The sequence below is a fragment of the Delphinus delphis genome, chromosome 16 (genome assembly GCF_949987515.2).
Source record: "Delphinus delphis chromosome 16, mDelDel1.2, whole genome shotgun sequence".
Lineage (NCBI taxonomy): Eukaryota > Metazoa > Chordata > Mammalia > Artiodactyla > Delphinidae > Delphinus > Delphinus delphis.
This window is the reverse complement of record NC_082698.1, coordinates 11994651-12008853: the sequence shown is the minus strand read 5'-3', so window position 1 is coordinate 12008853 and position 14203 is coordinate 11994651. Positions and strand designations below refer to the sequence as shown.

Below are 14203 nucleotides of genomic sequence, written 5' to 3'. Positions count from 1 at the left end.
ATATTATTCCTTAAAGCTAGTCCAAGTCTTGTCTGCTACATCAAATTTAACCCCAGCTCACTCAAGACAAAACACCTCAAATGAACACAGTGTTGACTTACACCAGTGGTTCTCAAACTTGTCCATGCATCAGAATTCCCAGCGTTTAATAATCATAAATTATAAAACCTGACCATATAGCTTTCTGTTCAAAGCCATAAGAATGCTAAAACTTATACCAACCATATCGTTAATAAGGCCAATTCGCGTTGGTGGGGCTTGCAGGCCTAGCAGTGTTGCAAGGCGACGCTGTTTTTCAACTATAATGCCGTCCATATCCAGAAGTCGAGCAATATCAGTACGCTCAGGGGTAATGGGGATGGAAAGAGTGGCCAAAAGGACTCTAGTAGACATTCTGGAGAACAAAGTTACAATCTGTTAAATATGTAAATGTTACTTGATAAGCAGAAAGACACTTCTCTTTAATCCTCTAGTAAAATATGCCACTGATAGAATATGTACACCACCATGGTAAATTGTACTCATAAGTATTCGTCAAAGCATGGGATTAATTAAAAGAGAAATGGACTATGCTAAAATGAACACTTGGAGAAGCAGAACTTCATTCACCCGCTAACTACCGTCAATGTCTTCTAGCTATAAAGACTGTGGGTGAAACGGCAGAACAGACACATTTGCGTGTACCCCATACTTCCTTATAAAAACATTTAAGGCAGCTTTTAAAACGAAGGGAAAAATGACAATAAGAAAGAGGAAAAAATTACAAGGACCATAAGTGAACATAATTATGGAAGGTGGGGGTCAAAAGCTAAAGCTTCCTTAAAACACAAAAGGAAAGTCGGGTTGAATTCAGAGCACCGTAGGACACTAAGGATTGTGTGCTCTGGAGCACAAGAGTCTAGAGTCGGAATCTCAGCTTCACGATTCCCAAGACTGGAACCTTAGGCAAAATACTTCATTTTCTGAGTCACAAGGCTGTTGTGAGGATTAAGGAAAATAACGTACATAGAGCAAGACAGCTTAATGATTATGACAGTACTCTTACAGTGTTTTCTAATGGGAGAGTATAGAAACAACAAAGGAAAATCCGGTTTTTTCTTATCCCAAACAGACATGGATTACGTACAGGACAGTGAATGACATAATGAACACTATCCTCAAGAGTTATTTTTTAAAAATACATACTAGAAAAATTCATTTATTTGGTTCCATGTATTTCTTTAAAAGCTAAAAGAAAAACAATCTGGTGTATATATTTCTACTAGAGGCCAAAATAACATGGTCTACCAATAAGATACGGTATGTGAGTTGCCTAAGCCCAACTGAAATGTACAATAAAAACCAAACATGACTGAAAAAAAAGTATATATGTAATGTTAAAAAAATAAAATGGTCTTTAGATTGTTAGGTTATAGACTATCTATCTACATAAAAATACACACACCAAATATTCTATACAGTTAATGTTTTATAGTTGGGAAAAAGTTACTTGATAGAAGTACTCATTTCTTTTGTCTAATTAGTTCCTAGATTCTAAATACCCATACGCGATAGAAAGCTCATACCTTAACACTGACTTTTCTAATATTCCATTTTCTCAGTTGGAGAGTTATCAGATAAAAGATAGCTACTGAAGACCAAGAATACTGCCCAAGAAGAACCACGTCAAGATATTTTTGGTAGCTACAACTGGAAGGACTGCTACCGGCACCCAGTGGGTAAACCAGGGATGCTGCTGAAGATCCTGAATGCAGTCCCCTCCACAACAAAGAATGAACCAGTCCCAAATGTCAACAGTGCAGAAGCTGAGAAACCCTCATCAAACACTATGATGCCATTTAGAAGTTATTTCTTTCATAATTTCAATACTATCTGATAATAAGACTCTTACCTTTGCATCTCTTCTTGTGTAAGATTCTTTCTCATTTCTCTAGATAAATGATAAAGACGATGGAGTGTAGATGCATGAAAAAGAGCATTTCCAGATTTCCAAAACACAGTTGAGACTTTGTTATAATAATTTGCCATCAACTGAGGTTTGGGCGGTTTTTTAGACAAGGAGAATAGCCCATGAATATCTTCCACAGCTTTGAATGCTTCCTAAAATTAGTGGTACAAATTACAGTCATTGCATTCTAAACAAACAAACAAATCTAACTCAAATCTCTTTATGAAACTTAAAATACAGAACACAAGAATAAAAATGGCCAATAAAATGCCTTCATGTGTGGTTCTCTTTATTCGTCTATAATTCAATATCTGATATGTTTCAGAAAAACATCACAATTACAAAAACACTAAATCCTTAAACTGCTTAAAGTAGATTACCCAAACTTTTTTAAAAAATGTGCATATTATCATACCACTTGAGGGAATATATATTTTAATCTCAAAGGATATAAAACACAATATAGAGGTTATTTGAGTGATAAAGATAATGGATATTTTCTCCCTTTTACTTATCTATTTTTCCTATACTAAGCGTGTTTACTTGTCTTCTATTGAACTTTTTTTCCTCTTTAGTTCATCAGACAGTATGCCAAGGGTATACCCTACAGAAAAGGAAAATATGGGGAGAGAGCGGGAAATCACATTTCCACTTGGCTGAAAAACTACCGATTTTTAGTTTCTTCCTCTGCAATTTCAATTAGATTTGGTGGGGGAATCAAATATATAAAAACAATTCATGTGAAAATGTCGTTGCAGAATTCTTAGAGTAAAAAGGCCATGCTGAGGACAAGATTCCCAACACCACTGGGATCTCCAATGTATGATATTCACTGTGCATTGCTTACTAAGTCAGGGCAGCACTGAAACATCTAGGAGATAATCTAGTGCAGTGCTTCTGTAGCTCTCTGCGGTAAAGGACAAGTTCATCTTTGTCATTTCTAACCTGTTGCCACCAATACTTTTATAAAATACAATAAAATTACTACAAAAATAAGATGGAAAGATGAACTTAGACTTTTTTTTAATCAGAGTAAACAGACACAAAACTACCATGAAACTTCTTTAAAAAATTTTGTAATGCATATCCTCCAAGCATTAAGCCACACTTTGAGCACTGAGGTCTGAAAAAGATTACATGATTTGGCTCAGAACTGACAGCAGGCATCAAGAACCAAAATATCTGAGACTTCCTGTCCAGAACTCTTCCTACTCCATTAGACAACCTTAAATTTGTCACCTATCTATTGAAATTAACCAACAGATTATCAAGATGCAGATACTCATTAAGAAAAAAAAGGTAATATGGGCTGTTATTACTACAAAGAAAAGCTAACAGTTCACAACATACCTGCCACAATTCCATGCTGATAGCACTGTCCAACTGAACGAGCCTGGTTTCCAAATGCATGGACTGGCTCTCTGGATTATTAAGATTGATTGCTGTACTTTGGTTATGGTGGCGTTGAATCTGAGACAAGTGCATTCTCAAATTGTCACACAGCTTACGGAATTCAGCCTTACGGGTATATTGGAGGCAGAATTTGAAAGCTATAAGCATAAGTGTAAAATATATTAGGTACTTTCCACCATCAACTTAAGTATTTGAATAGGTTTTATTTCATATACTAAGGTCAGTTATTTTATCAAGATTTACCAAACTCACCATCAGTCTTTAGAAGTGATCAGAGTCATAACTCACTTCATGTGCCCTGACCACCTTTTGGACATAGTCATCAGTCCTGGTCTAGGACTAAAATACGGTTCTGGGAGAGTTTACAAAAGGAAGCGATTCAAATTTAGGTCTAGGAGGGACTCACCTTTCAAACACTTCAAACCCTAAAAGAGCAAAAAAATTCTGGTCTGAAATACAATGAACTTTCCTATCTAAGTTACTAGAAAACAAGCTTTTGCACTAATTAAAACTAAATAATACAAATTGGGGGTGTGTGGTAACCTAATTTCTACTGTGTACACAGATGTGCAAATGAAGTACTTGCTCCACCATTAAAATACATAGTCATTTTCTACTGTCAAAAATGCAATACTGGGCTTCCCTGGTGGCGCAGTGGTTGAGAGTCTGCCTGCCGATGCAGGGGACATGGGTTCGTGCCCCGGTCCAGGAAGATCCCACATGCCATGGAGCGGCTGGGTCCGTGAGCCATGGCCGCTGAGGCTGTGCGTCCGGAGCCCCGCAATGGGAGAGGCCACAACAGTGAGAGGCCCGCATACCGCAAAAAAAAAAAAAAAAAAAAAAAAAAAAAAAAGCTATACTAAAATAACTTTTGTCCTTCCCCTAAAAAAGAGTATTTCTATTTCAAAGGATGCAGTTTAACTACAAGTTAATATTTATCTCAACTGTTATCAAAAAGCCCTAGCTTGTGTTAAATGAAAATTCACATATGCTAGCCATAACAAAACAGATCAGCCAATCAGCCCCATATTAAAAAGAATGGCAACACCTGCCTGTGCCTAAGGCCAAAGTAAGAAAAAGCCAAGAGCCACTCTCAAGTCACTTACAGTTAAAAGGCTGCATTGACAGTAAGGCAAAAAGACAAGATTAGGAAAACAGACTTAACACAGTTCTTCAGATTAAAAGTGCGTGCAGTATTAACTACTAGATACTTTTTATGATGATCCTGAGTCATCAAGGTTTAGTTCTATATTAACACTGTTTAAGAAAGGAAAAATATATAGTTTTTCATAGAATCATGTAAGTCTTCTGGACCTTAAAAAGACTCCAGAAACCCAGTACATGGTTAAGTAGCTTGCCAAAGAATATGTTGTAGAGTCAAAAGTAGAACTCAAGTTTGCCAGAAAGCAATCAAAAAAGTTAAGTTTATCTTTTCAGTCACTTGGAAAATTCCAAAATGACTTTAAAAGGTGTTTCAGACATCAGTGGAATATAGAGAAATACCTTGATTAATGAAACAAATTTCTTATAATCATTTATATAATATTCAAATGAATGCTAATCATCTACAACAATAAAAACTATGTAAAATAAGTACTACAGAGAAAAGGAGGTTAACTTTAACAGTTAATCTTTTGCAAAACCTATCCTTAAGTCAACTTTCAAATCAGTTCTTGTTTTACCTTGTTGGGCAATATCATGGTAGAGACGCTCTACTCTAGAATTGTTTCGAAGAAGGTCCAAACACTGTCTGTATGATTCCCACAGGAATTTAACCCATGGAGTTAAAAGTAATCTGTCAGTACGATCCTGAGTGTCTTCACCACTTACAGCACTTAGGAGAACACTACAAAAATATTTAAAAACATTGAAAACAATTTTAGACATGGTTTCCTACTTTGCCATATGATTATAAAACCAAAACCAAAACTGATCATTATAAAATAGTTTATATTTTTACTACAACTCTGGACACACTGTAAAGCTATCACTTAGTGTCAAAGTATTTGGATTCCCAACCTGTATTACAGCCATTTAAATTAGTATACACCCTCCTATCTGATGGTTGTAATTTTCCACCTTTATGAACTTTGAATAGTACATGACTTCTTAAGGTTACCACACATTTAAAACTTCAAAGATAAGCATTCTTTCTAGCAAACACCTACTTCAAATGGGTATGATGGAGACACATGTAAAGAAAAACAGTGAGAAAAATTTACTTAGCAATTTAACCCACACACCTCTCAGGAGTCTGAATATTATCCAGATCTTCTATGTCTAAGACCATCTGCTGGGATTCTTCTTTAGCAGCTTCAGTTTTCTCCTCTGCCAATTTCAAGTATGCCCTAACAACATCCTCCAGAGATTTGATGTTCACCTAGACAAAATAAATAAATAAAATTTTCCCCAACAAACCATAAAATATTTTAAAAGCAAACTTTATGATATAAAACATAATAACTTTCAGAGGCAAACTCCTCTGAAAATTACTAAAAGCACTTAGTAAAACATAAAAACCCAGCTGTTCATACCTGTTGACAAATGTTCTTATACTGATATAAGCCTTCTTTAGCCAAGTGGCTCTTGCGAAGATCCACACAAAGTTCCAAGTATTTCAACATAATTGGCTCGTGTATCTTTTGCCATGTTCTATGTTTCTTACTTTTCATAACATCGTAAAGAACGTCCAAAGCAGGCTGCTTTTTGCCAACTTCAAGAAATTCTGGAAAAGTAATTCAGGAGAATTAAAATCAGTTATGTATACTATATAAACGCCTAAATCTTGCTTTTTAATTTGGCTGTTTTAATTTCTGAACCTATTACCATCTCTTTTGAGGTCAAATTTATTTTATTTATTTATTTTTTACATCTTTATTGGAGTATAATTGCTTTATAATGGTGTGTTAGTTTCTGCTTTATAACAAAGTGAATCAGTTATACATACACATATGTTCCCATATCTCTTCCCTCTTGCGTCTCCCTCCCTCCCACCCTCCCTATCCCACCCCTCTAGGTGGTCACAAAGCACCGAGTTGATCTCCCTGTGCTACGCAGCTGCTTCCCACTAGCTATCTATTTTACGTTTGGTAGTGTATATATGTCCATGCCTCTCTCCCGCTTTGTCACAGCTTACCCTTCCCCCTCCCCATATCCTCAAGTCCATTCTCTAGTAGGTCTGTGTCTTTATTCCTGTCTTACCCTAGGTTCTTCATGACATTTTTTTTCCTTCTTAAATTCCATATATATGTGTTAGCATACGGTATTTGTCTTTCTCTTTCTGACTTACTTCACTCTGTATGACAGACTCTAGGTCCATCCATCTCATTACAAATAGCTCAATTTTGTTTCTTTTTATGGCTGAGTAATATTCCATTGTATATATGTGCCACATCTTCTTTATCCATTCAGCCGATGATGGGCACTTAGGTTGTTTCCATCTCCGGGCTATTGTAAATAGAGCTGCAATGAACATTTTGGTACATGACTCTTTTTGAATTATGGTTTTCTCAGGGTATATGCCCAGTAGTGGGATTGCTGGGTCATATGGTAGTTCTATTTGTAGTTTTTTAAGGAACCTCCATACTGTTCTCCATAGTGGCTGAACCAATTCACATTCCCACCAGCAGTGCAGAGGGTTCCCTTTACTCCACACCCTCTCCAGCATTTATTGTTTCTAGATTTTTTGATGATGGCTCAAATTTATTTTTGACTTCTAAAGCTATGCCAAAATTATCCAAGGTAAAACAATGAAAATTTAATACTATCTCAAATATGACCTACAGGTAAAACTAGATTTCACTCAATTCCTCTGTACCAATTATATCTTTCTAAGTTATTTTAAAGTTCCAGAAATTCAAGTCATGAGGGAAAACAATCTCCCCCTTGTACATGCCGAAAAATCAAGCATAACTTCGGTCACAGTGATCTGGCTGATAAAATTTTTGTTAGTTTATGTTAAGACTTGAGGCAGAAAAAACAAATTAGATTGACTTTTTTCCTTTACAATCTATTGACTGTGTGGGTCTATTTCTGGGCTCTATAGTTATCATTCTCTATTGATCTGTCTAGTCTTTTGCCAATACCTCACTGTCTTGATTACTGTAGCCATATAGAAAAGTCTTCAAATCAAGTAGGGTGGGTACTCCAACTTTGTTCTTCAGTATTGTGTTGGCTATACAACACCTTTTGCCTTTCCACATAAACTTCAGAATTAGCTTGTAGATACCTACAGAACAGCTCATGGGGACTTCCCTCGTGGCCCCGTGGTTAAGAATCTGCCTTCCAATGCAGGAGACGTGGGTTTGATCCCTGGTTCAGGAACTAAGATCCCACACGCCACAGGGCAACTAAACCCAAGCGCTGCAACTACTGAGGCTGCACGCTCTGGAGCCCACGCACCACAATGAGAGAGAAGTCCACATGCTGCAAGGAAAGATCCCACATGCCGCAACTAAGACCCAGCCAAATAAATAAAATAAATAAGTTTAAAAAAAATAGAAAGCTCACTGGGATCTCAATGAATCTATATAACAAGTTTGGAAAAACTGACAACAGTATTTACTCTTCCAATCCATGAGCACAGAATATCACTCCACTTATTTATCCCAGTCTAAACATGAGAAACATATTGAGACAAATCCCAGCTGAGAGAGAAAATACCTGACCAATACTGCTCAAAACCGTCAAGGCCATCAACAAACCTAAGAAACTGTCACAACCAAGAGGAGCCTAAGGAGACAACTAAATGTAATGTGGTATCCTAGATGGGATCCTGGAATACAAAAGGGACATTAGGAAAAGCTGAGGAAATATGAACAAAGTATAGACTCTCCTTAATAACAATGTAACAGCATTGATTCATTAATTGTGAAAAATATACCACACAGATGTAAGATATTCATTAATAGGAGAATCTGTGTGTGGTGTATATGGGATCCCTCTGTACTATATGATAATTCTGTAAATCTCAAATTTCTAAAATTAAGTTTATTTTTTAATTGGGAAAAAAAATAGAACGTAGAGCAAAGAAATGTATACTCTTTTAAAATTCACCACCTAAACGTGAAGGCATGTACATGGCAATATTTCAAAATCAGTTCCAATCTTAGGTATGTTGCTCGTTTTGAAACTCAATCAAAAGCAAAGTCTCCTCTAACACATTATTTCTGACCAAGGTTAAAACTTATATTTTTTCTCATCTTATTTTCTTTTGTACACTTAATAGACTAGGGGGTGGTATTTTTCTGGTTATGTTCAACTTAAAACTCAGTAACTGGCAAATTTCACACACAGAAAAATCTCTCCACTGAACATTTGAAAAATAATTTGGCAGAACTAAACACTAGTTTACACTATAAAAAACTTAAAACATCTGTTTTTAAAAATCATTGTTTACTTTCCTCCTAAGGAAAAAAAAAAATCCTTGACAAGAAATTCTTTTAAGTGTTAACCTAACAATGTATAACATTATCTAACGGTAACTGTGCTAGGCAAACATAGGTAAAAATGTCTCTTATTTGGAGGATTTACTAGATCTACAGATTTAGTGAGTAACTCTGTTATTTCTTCTTCCAATTATCACATCTTTCAGGAATGCTGTTTCTAAACATTCCTTCCTCCCGGAAAACTACAAACAATATTCCAACTCTAGTATATTAAAAAGCTTGCACAGGATAAATCACAAAACATACTGAACTTAGTATCTTTAACACAATATCCTACATCATCCCATATTATATCAAATCATATTCCTTACAGGCAAATGAATATAAACCCCTCTTCAATACTTCAACAGTCTCAATATCAAACCGGCCAATATGACAGAAAGGCCATTTTCAGTTGAGTCAATTTTATTACCTCCCTCCAAATAAATCCTACAAAATTAAACAAAGATGTAATACAACTAGATACTTTGTTGAAATAAGCCTTTTCTATTTTAAGGGGAGAACCTACCCATTTTCTTCCTGGAGCATGCACAGATTATTTTAAAATCCAACAGTACTTTAAATGCTTTTCAAAACTGACATACACAGTTTCTATCAGCCAAAAATTGGGGAGTAAATGTTTTTAAATTTATCCTTTACATTAAGAATATCACAGCAGCACACCAAAATGACCTATTATAACCTATTATATCCAATTCCCAAACTTATGCTGAGGATTTAAATCCCATACTACCATATATAAACACCGTCAACGCAATACAGAATAGGCACAAAGAGTCACCAGCATGATGTGGTGACAAAATATTAAACTGTCAAAAAATAATTCACTTTCCCAATATCTTATTTTTAAATTCGTGTGGTATCTTAATGTCATTTAAAAAAAACAAAGTCTTGTTCAGTGATACAACTAAAAGTACTTTTCATTTCCTCAACAGCCAATCAAAATTTAGGATTCCAAATTCAATACTTTCAAACTCTGAAACAATAGTTTCATAAAAGCCAAAGCAAATGCATTAAAAAATAATTTTTCATAGGACCATCACCACCACCAAGAAAAAAAGGAAAACATGGATACCAGGCAAGGATGTTTTTAAAAGAAAACACTGAAATGGAAAGAAGTTTCTCATGATAATCCATGATGGTGAGTTCCTGTCTTTATCCCAACTGATATGAGGATATAGTTTAGATGATCCTCTGAATCATCTAATTAAGGGGAAAAAAAGTTTTTGAGGCTGGAAAAAACTATCACACACTAAAACTAAAACCTCTACTGCAAAATTTACAGAAATGTTCATTTCCAGACTGATATTTTTGAAATAAAAATTAAAATCTGGAATTACCAACTATTACTAGGAGGGTGGGCATTCTGAATTTACCTTTAAGACACCATGACTGAAACTATGTGTCTACCTATAAAGAAAAACTTTAGGTCAACCCTTCAATTTTACTAGTTTATTTGTGCACCGGACCAAGTAGATAAGATATAATGTTACACAATTTGTAGGTTTATTAACAACTTCATTTTTAAGTCATTGGTTGTAGAGTGCAAGTTAAAAAGCTGTTACAGGGTCAGAAGCAACTGATTTGGCACTACTTAACAATATAAACCAGAAAAGGGCTTTTTCCAAATGATTCTGGGGAATGAATTTCTTGCCTGTAACTGCTGGGCCAAGTTCTCATTTTCCTGGATGATTGTTTTCCAATTGTTTCCAAAAATATTGCTCTGATAAACTATTCTACACTTAAATTTATTCATGTTTTATTAGGATAACATAATGGATGAGGTCCAGATGTGATTGAGATTACCAATGTTATAGATAAATGAGATTATTTCCATTAAAATAAAATGTGCTTTGATCATCCTATTTAAAGTTTTGTAAGCAGTGTCATTTGCCATCCACATTCTGCTCTTTGACACTAAGACAGGATCTCTCTGTTCACAAGATGAAAGGTACAGAAATTACTACTTGAGAGGTAAGGCATCTCTACCATCCTACGCTCATCCTACAGTTTAAAGGGGCCTTTTTGAAAAACTACATTAACAAAATTCAAGTTTCCACCTCCATCTCAGTGTCCCTTTCTCATCTTGCCTACTTTAATTTCTGACATTTTCCCCATATTGCCCTCCATGAATCAAATCTATTTCAACTTAGAAATTGTGAGAAGAGATTTAAGATTTGTTACATATCATATATCCCTTCTAATTTAAAAAAATTACTGACATATTAAGTTCATAAAAAGATTCAGAAGGGAGGAGCAAAGGAAACAAGGCCTGAACACATCAAATGTGTAATATTTAGGCCATTGAGATTACAGTGCTTTAGCCAATTAACATGGGGGAAAAATGTCTGTTGGTCAAGCATTCAAAGGACTGTAAAACAGATCTGCAGAAGCAATTACAGCAGTAATTTCACCCAAGTCATTTGGTATGCCACAATATAATTCTCTAAGTTTCAAAACATCAAAAAAAATTTTTTTCCCTAACTTTGCTAGCTCATTTTGTAGGGTTAAATTTCCATCTCAATCTATTTTCTTTTTTATAAATTAATCAACATCTGTAAACTTCTTGCCTGTTCTGACTATTAGATGGAGAATTAAAATGGGTGATCAGGTCAAAGTTGTAGTTTCAATTGTTTTTAAAACAATTACTCTATTCCACAGAATATGGCACTATCCTATTTCACAGACTGTTACTTCTCCCCGAAATTCTTACTTCTAGTTAAAATAACAAGCATGTGACAGACCTCTGGTCCTGACAGATTATCAGTAGTATCAATTGTATGTACTGACTGAAATTGACCTTTTCCTAAGAGGATTTTCAAACAAACTAACAAAATAAGCTTCACAAGCATAAAAGCTTAACAGACACGGCATATCCACCTACAACATGGATAAGATCCAAAACTTGTTTGGATGGAAGAAGGGTGAAACTAAGAGCAATGAACGCCCTTAACACTTACAAACCCTAAATAAAAAAGTGTTTAAAGACCAGAGGCACGTGTAATACATTTGCACCCCCATAATGCCAACGTAATAAATGCCTCTTGAATAGACCGGGACAAGCACAAGGTTTCCCAGAAGCGCCATAAGTTTTCCCATAAGTACACATATGTAAATAAAAATCGCAAGTAGCAGCGCCGTAGTGAAAAAATCGACTGATCTGGAAGAGACCTTGGTTTTAGGCTCCTAGCTCAACAACTAACTCCCAGAGTGACCTTGGGCAAACCAGACTCCCTAGGCCTCACTTTCGTTATCTTTGAGAGAGAACTTGAAGTCCCTCTTACAGTATTAACTCTGTTCCAACTTCCTGTGATTCGGAGTTGGCTTCTGAGCTGCCAATAATCAATGCCAGAAAAAATAGGAAACGGGTTAAATGGGTCAGAGTCCCCGAAGCGGAGATAGTGGTCAGAGGAGAGGGTAAGTGGACCCTGACCCCGCAAAGCGCGGGGCTGGATTCGGGGGGTGCCGAGCTGTCTGCGGGAGGGGAGGAGATGGGACTGCCCGGCTCCGGGCCCGGCGGGAGGTGGAGCCGAGGTTCTGGCGTGCATTGTCCCCGGGAGGGAGCCATGTTTCCTCCTCCCCGGCACTCCCAGATGGCGGCCGGGGGCGCGGGGCCGAAGCTGAAAGCCCCGTGGTCTGGAGGACCAAGCGGAGGCGGGCGGGAGGAAGAAGCTCAGGCCCGGGTACGGCTGTCTCGGGAGCCGCGGCCCCGAGACTCACCCGGCGGCGGAGGCGGCGGGAGGGACGAGCCCTCGAGCGACGGTTCCCTGCTCCGCGCCTCCCACCCCCCCCGTCGGTTGGAGTGAGAAGGGACACCATGCCCAACCACGGCCTGAGTCGGCGGCGGGCAGGCCGCATCGGCCTCCTGTGCAGCCGCAGCTGAGCGGCGAAGCAGCGAGAAGCTGGCCCGGGCGCCTCGACTTCCGAGGCCTCGGGCCGCCCCAGTCCGGCGCGCCCTGATCCCCTACTCACCGTTGGCGCGTTTGAGGGCATTTTCCGGCCTCTGGAAATAGGCCGGCATCTTGGCGGCAGGCTCAGCTCACCCGGCGTCAGCGAACTCCTTAGGGGCCCGGGCTAGGAGAGGAGACGAAGGGGTAGCAGCGCAAGGCTCCACGCGCCTCGCTAGCAGTAGCCCGCGCCCAGCCGGCCAGAGACGGAAAGGAAAGAGACACGTGACCCCCGCGCGGCGGCACCGCCGCCGCCTAGGCCCCGGATGTAGGGGCGGGCCTTCGCCTGCGCACCGCCCCTCCTCGCGCGCAGGCGCGTTGGCCGCACGCCTGCCGGCTGACGTGGCGCCAGCCGAAGTCTTCCTAGCTCTCTGGCTGCACCTGGGGACTCCGCGGAGAAATGTTAGAGAGCCGGTTCTCCGCCACCTCACTCTTCGAGCGACAATCTGGGTGGGAAAGGTGAGATTTGGGTCAGAGCTTCTGTCTGGCGGGAAGGCACAGATTCTTCTTTTAACATGACTTGTGCGGAGTCATACAAAGTTAACTCTCAGGTCCCATCCGCCTAGAGAATGTCCTGGCTTGACTGAGTTAAAATGCCGAATTTATTCATTTAACACAGATGCTTTGAGCAGGTATCATTAGGGCCAGCGATGCTCATCACTGGAGATAGTGGTGACCTGTCACCGCCCGGACTAGTATGGGGAGGAGGGTTGTAATAAGTAACTTAAATAAGCAAGCTTATTTCATATCTAGGTAAAATTTTAAAATTGGGGACACAGAGATTGCCTGGGCCCTCAGAGATAGATGAGTACACAATGAGGGTAATGAGGGTCAAGATAGGATCTTTTCTGGGCCTGGAGAAAAGCATAAATACTTGCTGTTGATTAATGCATAGTAGAAAACAAGCAACCTAAGTATACTAAAAGTCACTCAGGAAGTGGCAAACGGAAGTAATCAGGGTGATAAAGGTTTTTTCCCTAATCAAGCTACTTTTGTACTATATATGACTGGATAATTTCTCTAATACAGTGTTTTGGAGGGCTTTTCTGACTTGAGTGGAATAAATATGATTCTCAAAAAAACAGTTGTTGGGCTTCCCTGGTGGCGCAGTGGTTGAGAGTCCGCCTACCGATGCAGGGGACACGAGTTCGTGCCCTGGTCTGGGAAGATCCCACGTGCCGCGGAGCGGCTGGGCCCCGTGAGCCATGGCTGCTGAGCTGCGCGTCCGGAACCTGTGCTCCGCAACGGGAGAGGCCACAACAGTGAGAGGGCCGCGTACCGCAAAAAAAAAAAAACAGTTGTTAAGGGCACAACTGAAGTACTACATTATACATATTTGCAACATAATGTCTTACAGTTTTAAAACAAGTATGACGTTTTACAGTTTACTGAAATGCTTTCACATTCATTGTTTTGTTTACAAGAATGCTGTAATGAAGGTATTTATA

At 38.6% G+C, this 14203-nt stretch overlaps 1 protein-coding gene across 1 annotated transcript in view; it reads right to left on the bottom strand.

Moving 5' to 3' along the window:
* EIF3A (eukaryotic translation initiation factor 3 subunit A) overlaps window positions 1-12983 on the bottom strand; it is a 33558-nt gene extending 20575 nt beyond the window's left edge. The window contains exons 1-7 of the mRNA XM_060033983.1: window positions 12781-12983; window positions 5896-6086; window positions 5605-5741; window positions 5044-5207; window positions 3299-3498; window positions 1892-2100; window positions 223-394 (exon numbers count right to left, since the gene is read on the bottom strand). Coding sequence (XP_059889966.1) covers window positions 223-394; window positions 1892-2100; window positions 3299-3498; window positions 5044-5207; window positions 5605-5741; window positions 5896-6086; window positions 12781-12829 — 1122 coding nt within the window. The 5' untranslated portion in view covers window positions 12830-12983. The remainder of the gene's footprint in view (window positions 1-222; window positions 395-1891; window positions 2101-3298; window positions 3499-5043; window positions 5208-5604; window positions 5742-5895; window positions 6087-12780) is intronic.
* Window positions 12984-14203: the final 1220 nt, after the last annotated feature.